The sequence below is a fragment of the Phoenix dactylifera genome, chromosome 4 (assembly GCF_009389715.1).
Source record: "Phoenix dactylifera cultivar Barhee BC4 chromosome 4, palm_55x_up_171113_PBpolish2nd_filt_p, whole genome shotgun sequence".
Taxonomy (NCBI): Eukaryota; Viridiplantae; Streptophyta; class Magnoliopsida; order Arecales; family Arecaceae; genus Phoenix; species Phoenix dactylifera.
The window spans coordinates 4,712,599-4,721,605 of record NC_052395.1 but is presented as its reverse complement, the minus strand read 5'-3'; the positions used below and the strand labels follow the sequence as shown (position 1 = coordinate 4,721,605).

General features: G+C 39.0%; 1 protein-coding gene across 1 annotated transcript; it reads right to left on the bottom strand.

Moving 5' to 3' along the window:
* Positions 1–1,195: 1,195 nt before the first annotated feature.
* LOC103714339 (acid phosphatase 1-like) lies at positions 1,196–3,206 on the bottom strand. Its single transcript, XM_008801545.3, has 3 exons — positions 2,749–3,206; positions 2,112–2,324; positions 1,196–1,412 (listed from the first exon to the last, which is right to left on the bottom strand). The coding sequence occupies exons 1-3, from the start codon at positions 3,126–3,128 to the stop codon at positions 1,235–1,237; spliced, it is 771 nt and encodes a 256-aa protein (XP_008799767.2). The 5' UTR covers positions 3,129–3,206; the 3' UTR covers positions 1,196–1,234.
* Between the last annotated feature and the right edge of the window lie 5,801 nt (positions 3,207–9,007).

Sequence of the window (9,007 nt, the reverse complement as noted above, 5' to 3'; positions counted from 1 at the left end):
CAGCTTACGGACGTCTTCGCCAAAGCTCATCCTCCTGGTATCTTTCGATCTCTTGTTTCCAAACTCAAGTTGGTGTCTACTTTACCACCTTAAGTTGAGGAAGGATGTTAGAATCCATTGATTGATTGATTGTGCCAAACTTAGTCAGTCTTACCAAACTTTATCTTGATTGATTTATGATTGATTGTACCAAACTTAGTCGATCTTACCAAACTTCGTCAGCTTCCTAGTTTATATAAATGTTGTTCCTGTATATTATAACAGAGATACAGAAATACAATTCTCTTTTCTTTTTCTTCTATTTCAACAATGACCATGTCAAATTTCATAACAAACTAAAGGTCTGCCTTCGCTTGTGGCACTAGGAATCTGCCTTCGCTTGTGGCACTAGGAATCTGCCTTCGCTTGTGTTACTAGGAAATTCTTACTCCGAGTGGACTAGAAAATCCTAGCATATAAGTTGGTCCACGCAAGACTCACTCGAGAAGAAAGGTGAGCCAAGAGCCTATCTACATATTTTTGCACTATCGGTTAACCAATTCGCTATTAGTTCTCGTTACATAAGTTAGAGTGGACGATGGGGGAATAGTTGAGCTTATCTCTCTTGGATCAGCTATGGTTCTTTGAAGATAGAACGGTACATAGGATCTCTCTCTTATATTGGGATGGATGGTCTTGATGCGTCTCAAGACCATCTTAAGGCCCTCTTCCATATCTCTTTCCTCTACCATCAAAATTTTGGAACCCTGTACAAATCTGTAGATTTTAAAAACATTAACATAGGCTTGCCTTGATCAGCTCACAGTATGCCGCCAATCTAACTTTCACCATTGGATGCCAACCAATAAACAAGCTTCTTGTAATGAGCACCATTTTAGCATGAATCTGGCATCTTTATTGATGAAAACTTCCGTCCCTTGGAGACCACAAATATATTCAAATGAATGTGACCATACATGATTACCAGGAGGGTAACTAGTATACAAATTATTTTGTTAGCAGGGGAATTAGAGTGCCATAAGGGTTAACATTTTCTCTGCAAATTATTTTCTCAGGTTCCCAAGCTTTAAGCACTCTTCCAAGAGAAAGATTGTTTTTACCAAAAAAAGAGAGAGATTGTTTAAATAAAATTCCATCATAAAATATTTTAATATAAGTTAAGTTAGAAGCTTATTTTAAATTATAAGTATGACATGGTATAAGAAGCCTTATAGGAGGAAGGCGAGCCAAGGGACTACGGAATATGGTACATGGGGTTTGGTAACTTAAAGGATCGCTTGGCCATTGGTGGACCCAGAAGATCACTCCACTGGTCTCCAGAGCTCCCGTGAATCCTGTACCCTTCAGCCTCTAACTCTGCTCGCTTCTCTGATTTATATGTCATAGCTGTCTTGGTGGCATCCAAGGATTCCCTGCCTCACCAGAAACACCATCAATTAGCTAATATTTTTGATAGAAGATCCATCAAGTAGATAACATTGTCTCCATACACATATCTACAACAAATATACATACATTTAGTTTCAAACAAGCAGTGAAAGAACATTTTTCTCATGAAGAGGGTTCAATATATCATAAGGTAGTATCTGTTCATATTAATGGGAAAACACATAACAAATTGCCAGAAAGTATTCAAAATTTAGAACTTGTTTTTCAATTATTTTTCTTCAAAATGGCATGGTAAGTTCAAAATGATGCAGCAAATTCTTTATATATACATATGTTTGGAATGTTCGTCGACTATACACCCTTCTGGTCTACTATATCCCCACTTTTATTCCAAGCTTATATCTCAAGCTTGCATCTTTTCCCTTTTGCATGAGCCTAACTCCTCCCTTTCTCAAAATAAATTACAATCAATGTTCATACATGTCTTGTTTTCTGTATTCCACTGCAAATCAAATACTTCAAACTCACTCATTATCTCATATTACCAAATAATAATTAAACCGTTAAAGTGCGCCCATTTATTGAGATAATGAAAAAAAATCATCTCTTTTTTATTAAATATTTTCATTTCTTTACTGCCATAAAAATAACAATGAGATATATCAACAAATGTATAGAAAGGAAGATACATGATCAAAGCTAGCGGGGCCAATGTATATTACCTCAAGATTAGTTTTTTCCATGAACGATAGCCAACAGCCATCAAATTCTGCTCGGTGGAGTTGCGATGATGCTCCTTCCGACCCGTCAAGAGAACCAACTGAAATCCAAGACTCTGGAGCTTTCTGTAGAGCCACAAGCTCCACGGCAATGCCGTCGCCTTCCCCGAATTGACCCATTGATCGTATGCCGCCGTCTCATTAGACATTCTCGAGCTATGAGACAGAGATACAAACGTGAAAAATTTGTGCAAGTCCTACATATATATATACACAATTACAATGGGAGCTTTGATCCAATTTTTCTGAAAATTGTGTTTGCTAAACTTGTAAGACATATCCACTTTAATCTATCTACCAGCCAGGGTATGATAGGATGCAAGATAAAACATCAACCCATCAAGCACTAACTAGCAGCAAAAAATGGTCAATGACGAGCCCAAAGACCACCGAACGCTGACCACTTGTTTTCTGCATGCAAAACCAATCGGCCATGCAGTTTCCCAGTCAAACAAGGCTTTTAAAACCCCATTATCCCAGCCATCTAGCTAGGTATATGTGGGTGGCCCGTGATTCTTTTCGTGAGAAGAAACATTTGAAATTTTATAATAGTAGTAATTAATTATAATGATACGCTTACTCATATCCATGCACGGTGTAGTGCAGGAAATTAGAGATCAGAGTCTCGTCGACGTCAAAGACCCAGAGGTCCTTGCCATCGCCGGCAAGCTTGACAGTCTTGGCATAGGCGTGGGATAGGCGGGCGACCATCTTGGAATCTATCAAGTACTGGGGTCCTTTGATGTAGTCCGCTACGACGTCGACGCACCGAGATGGCACCTTCTTCCACTCGCCGGCGTTGTTGGTCTCCACCGCCAGCCGCCAGCTCTCGCAGTACTGGACTTTTGGATCCTCCGCCAAACCATCGATCGGGTCCTCCGCCACCGTCTTCAGGTAGGTTTGGGATGCAGCAGCAGAGGCAACGAGAGAGAAGAGGAGAAGATGATGGAATTGTGGCATTATTTGTTCTTTGGGTGAATGACAGTCGATTGATGAGGTTGGCTTAGCTCCGATTGGAAGCTAACTGTTGGAAGTTTTCTTAAGAGCTGGAGGTAATGGAGAGCTTTAGAGTTCCAAGAATGTTTTTATAAGCCTGGGAAGGCCTGGCATTTTTGGTAATCCGGTGTAAGTAGTGGTTATTAGTTGGAGCGATGGCCGATGAGAATGGAACGTGTTATGCGTTTAGTTCAAGCTTGGTGAAGTGTAGGTGGTGCTATTCATGTGTCCGTACATGTATGTTTCAATTAATTCATCTTTTCTTATATATATATATATATATATATAAGGAGTGTTATAATAAAAAATGAAGAAGCATTTGTTTCATGAGGAGCATACCATTCTTTATATATATAATATATGTATCTATATATTATATGTTGTTAGCTTTTTCTTATATGATCACATCCATTCATACCATCTTCACGTAATATAAAAGCCGGATATTACACTACTCGAAACTGAGATGAGATTGCATGATACGAGCCTGATCTGAAATATTATTTATTGGATTAGAGATTCACGATCACAATATTTTCCTTATTATGTTTTGATTGTACCATGCGATGGTTGCAGCTGAAGGTGGTTTATATGTAGTCACTGCTTTAAAATATCCATAAAATTCATAATTTGCCATGTTAATGCATAATGATGGTGCTATTTAGTTTAAAAGGAAAAAAATTGTTTTTAGGCAATCGTGGCCACATTCATGCTCAAGTGCAGAAAAATAGAACTATGCATACGTAAAAGATATTGGGCTTGTTTGGTTCGCGGGAAGCATTTCTCTCCTAAGAATATGATTCTTAGGAAGTAGATTACTGAAAAGAGGATGCCTGAAAAAGTACTTTTGGCATGTTTGGTTGACAATGGAAAAGTGACAAATTTTCAGAGTGCTTATGTTTGGTTGACCATCCACTTTTCTGGAAAAGTTATGTACAATTTCTATTATACCCTTAATAAAAATTAGGTCTTTAATGCCTCTTTAATGCTGAAGGGCTTTTTTGGAAAAAAATAAAAATGGAGTGATTTCCGGCTGATGGAAAAGTAACTTTTCCATATTTTTCATGGAAAAGATTTTTCTATGAAACGTGGAAATCATATTCTTATGGGAATATAACTTTTCCGTCTCTCTTATTTGAAAACTCCAACCAAACAAGAGGTATCTCACCAAACGAGCCCATAGTTAAGCAAGAGTTTAAGATGCTTGCAACGGCAATTAAGTGATAATGAGGGTTTATGGAACAACTGCAGAGAATAAAATATGGTATATGTCATAGACAAACACCAAATTTAAATCCTGCCACTAATCCAACTACATAATTTAAACCACATGGTGAAGATTTTCTTGAAAAAATAGAGAAGAACTGGATGCATAAATCAGGTCAAGTTCCGAGTGACTTCCTGCACTAGTAGAGTTACCTTATTCCGGCCACGTACGTTCACCTTGAGAGCTACGGATGGAAGGCCAATGGAAGGTTCAAGCAGTACTGCAGAGTAGTCGTCGGCTCGTTTAGGTTATTTTGAAAACTCGCGTAAAGCAAAGACCTTCTGAAAAATGTGTGTAGGCCATCCTTCCTAATTGGCCGCCAGCATTATAACCTTTTTTTTTGATAGAAGGTTATTAGAATACTTTTTGTTCTCTCGTGTGGGTTCTCCATGCCTCTTCTTACTGAAATATTTATTCTTAGAAGCTAATGCTTGATATATGATACATAGAAAAATAGTTTTTCACATATTTGGTTGATTATGAAAAAATGACATATTTCAAAATAGCTTATATTTGGTTGAATAACTACTTTCTTAAAAAAATTGTGCAAAATACCTGTTATGCCTTTAATAAAGAGAAAAATGTAACTCATTATATTTAAAAACTTAAAAGTATTTTTGAAAAGAAAAATTATGTACCTCATTTACAACGGTGAGAGTTTTCCCATATCCCTTCTTTCTCATAAAATATGAGAATCTTATTTTCATGGAAACGCGACTTCTTCATCTCTCTCATTTGAAAACTTCAACTAAATCTAAAATATTTTTTCTATTTTTTTATTGAATATACTTTCTTCCTCCGCTTTTCGCAAACCAAATGAGTCATTAGTGTTAGACAAGCTATTGCAAGTATAAGGAACATCTTCAGAAAACATGAGCATATGGAGTATCACTTGACCCATGAAGAGGTCTTTCCTATGGAGACTACAATTGATAGGTGATTGCCTCGACAACTAGCTAGCTTGCAGGCTTACGTACATCCTTATTTGTCTCGCTATCCCAGGGCCTTGAGCAACTTAGAAGATGTCAAGGAAGATGGAGTGGTAGGTGTAATATTTTTCCACCTTGGCTTGTTCGTCCAAATTGTTGGAAAATAATCTATCTGCTAAAATCATATAAAGCTCTTTTATATAATTTTATTATTTTGTGTTTAATATTTAATTAATGGCTTTTCGCACATATTAAACAAATAAATTAAGTTTTGATGTTATCCAGTACGAGGCACGCTATGAAAGACGCTTCCTTTAGAGTATAATTCGTCCTGCCCAGGTGCAAAACCGCTTCATATTCTTTTTGAAGTACAATTTAACAAAAGAGAATTGGGGTCAAACCCGATCTAGCCAAATTCAGATGCATTGAAAATCAGCAAATTTAATTGAAGCAATTTCTCTCAATCTCTTATATATGGATACAATCCTTTTCTTAAATGCTTTTTGAAGGCATTTGAGTTCACTTGCTTAATACTCTCAATTCTCTTCTCTAATTTGGAGGTATCTAGATAGAACGAAGATGTCCTGATGGATGAAAAGTACGATCCCTTTAATATTTATAGATATGCAAGAAAGTATGATTAGATGTTTAAGCATCTCGTTGAATGCATCCTTTCACATAATCTATCGATTCATCAAAGTAGTGTCTCTTGGGATCACCATCGGATCAGATGTATTTTTTTGTGAGAATGCATCATTTCATCTACGAAAGTCTCCGTAGAGTTTCTTCGCAAAGCATCCCTTCGGGATGTCTTGTGAGAAGAGAAAATATTTCTATGCTTCGTTTTAAGATACCGCATGAGAAATAATAGAGATGTATTTGTAGAATTTTAAGAGATGAGAGGGATAAAGATAGAAAATTAAATCTTATCTATTCAGAAAATTAAGTTATTTGGAAGTCTAACATAAGTTTTTATATTTAACTAGGTCTATGTTTTGATAAATACAAAATCTCAAAATTTTAAATTAAATATTTTATTAATAAACCAACACAAGTAATGCCCACTGTATATCTGGACCAGGATCTGCTATAGCCTTAAAAAACGGGTCGGAACCAAGTGGTTCCACTTTCATATCGGTGCGAATCGGTTCGACTGGCACCGGTACTAGCCCGGTACCGGTGCGAACCAGGTCGGTACCGGGCACATCTTCTTCCTCTTCGGTGGAGGGAAGGTGGAGGTGGCGAGGTGATCGTAGCGGCACGAGGGCCCAAAACCCTCCTCCTCTCTCCGAGAATGGTGAGGAGCGGCCTGTCGCTGGGGCCCTCGGTGACGGCACCTCCTTCGGTATATGGGGAGGCGGCCCCACCACTAGCGAAGAAGGCTCCGGACGGAATGGACGCTTCGGAGGAGATGAGCTGGGGCAGGGGAGGCGATGATGCAGAAGAACAAGGGAAGATGATGTGGTTCCCCACGGTCACGCATGGTTCCAGCGCTGGGAACCACCCCCGCGCGGGGAAGAACTCCCGCGTGCCTAGTTCGAACCCGCATGCGGTTTCCCACGCAGGGAACTATGCCCGCGCCTGGTTCTCCGCACGGGGCCGCGCGCCCATGCAGGGCATCCCACTCGAGCCATTTAATGCCATAGAGTGGCATTTAACGCGGATGCACGCGTGTCTGCACATTTTTTTTTTTTTGCTTTCGACTTTGCTGCTCCATTGGCCCGATACGGCACCGGTTCGATCCGGTTCGGTACTGTACCGGTATTGGTACCTATCGATATGTCGGTATGATCGGTACGACGAAACTTAATTAATATTCGAAGAAACTCTCAGTCATGGCACATTGATACTGGCAGCATGTCTTTAGATCCATGTATGTTTAATTATATAATCGCTTTGGAGTTCACCTTAGGCATTTAATACACGTCATACATTAAATGATCTTTTTTACAAAAAAAAGATTGAAGTACAAATGTACAACAGATGTCTGTTATAACTTCAATCTGTGTCAATGTACACTATAAGTCTAGACCTGACCACGGTTCCGGAACCGCCGATTCCGGTTCCACAAAAATCTAGAACCTTAACCAGAACCGAAAATAGTCGGTTCGGTTCCGGTTCCGATTCTAGACAGTTCCGATTCCGGTTCTAAACGGTTCCGATTCCAATTTTTCAATATAAATTATAATTTTTTTTAAAAAAAATAGATTGTGTAATTAATTTGGAAAAAAAATTTAAATACAAATAGATTGTGTAATTAATACAAAATGATAATTTGTACCACATTTTATTATTTACTATCAAAGTAAAATTTAATAATACAACTAGATAACATTATAAAAAATAATAAATTACATTAAAATAATAAATAATTTGGAACTAATTTATTTTATTATAAATAAAAAAAGAAAAAATTAGGCTTGAACTTAATTAAAATTAGGTTGTCTACGTATCCTCTTGGGGTTTAGAGGAATCAAATCCTTCATAGTTCACTTACCTTCATGGTTGAGCAATTAACCCCCTTACCTCAATGATCAATCACTATCATTGCTGTCGGCTGTAGACGATCCGCTAGTTCCAATGTCAAATAAGTCTTCACTGTCCTCAAATGGAGGATAATTTTCGTTTGGGAATATATAGTGTTGGGGATAATTTTCGTTTTCCAAAATGCCCCTCAAACTAATCGTTTTTTAGTTGTTAGGAGGGGTAAAATAGTTGTTTCCCAAAATGCCCCTCAAACTAGCCGTTTTTTAGTTGTTAGGAGGGGTAAAATAGTCGTTTTTTTCCGGTTAGAACCGAAACCGAACTGCCGGTTCCGATTCCGATTTCGGTTCCGGTTCCGGTTCCATCAAACCTGGAACCTTAACCGAACCGGAACCTTATTCGGTTAAGAACCGTGAGACACGGTTCCGGTTCCGGTCCGGTTCTTTCCGGTTCGGTTCCGGTCCGGTTCCCCGGTTCGAACCGGACCGTGGTCAAGTCTACTGTAGATTGCAGTCGAGGTGATCTTTGTTGTCATATCCACCACAGGAGCTATAAAATGAAAGATTTCTTTCTATTATGGTCGCCTAGGGCTTGAGCCGGCCCTTACTGTAATTGAGATGATCTTTATTATCATATCCACCGCAGGAGCTATGCAATGAAAGATTTCTGCTCCAAGTTAGTCATATACCAAGCTTGATATTTATGTGTGGGTATGCTATAATTTTATGACACTATTATGCATGTAAATTATATCTTGGACCCAATCCCAGCCTACACCATAGAATGTATCGGAGCAATGCTAGAAGACTCGTTAGCTATATAAAGGCCATCTTCATGTCATGCGTAGGCCTGTCAACGAGCCGAGCCGAGCCCGAGCTTGGGGAGGCTCGGGCTTGGCTCGTTTCACAGAACTCGGGCTCGGGCTCGGGCTCGGTACCGAGCTCTGTATTGAGCTCGAGCTCGGGCTTGTTTGGTAAAAGAAAAGCTCGGGCTTGGGCTCGTAAAGCTCGTTTCGAGCTCGGGCTCGAGCCCCATAACAAAAATCTACATTAAATACCACAAATGAGGCTCTTATATCATTAAAATGAGGCCCATTTTCTTGGTCTCACTGTTGTGGCTCGAGCTCGTTTGGGCTCGTGAGCTGCTCGGGCTCGAGCTCGAAT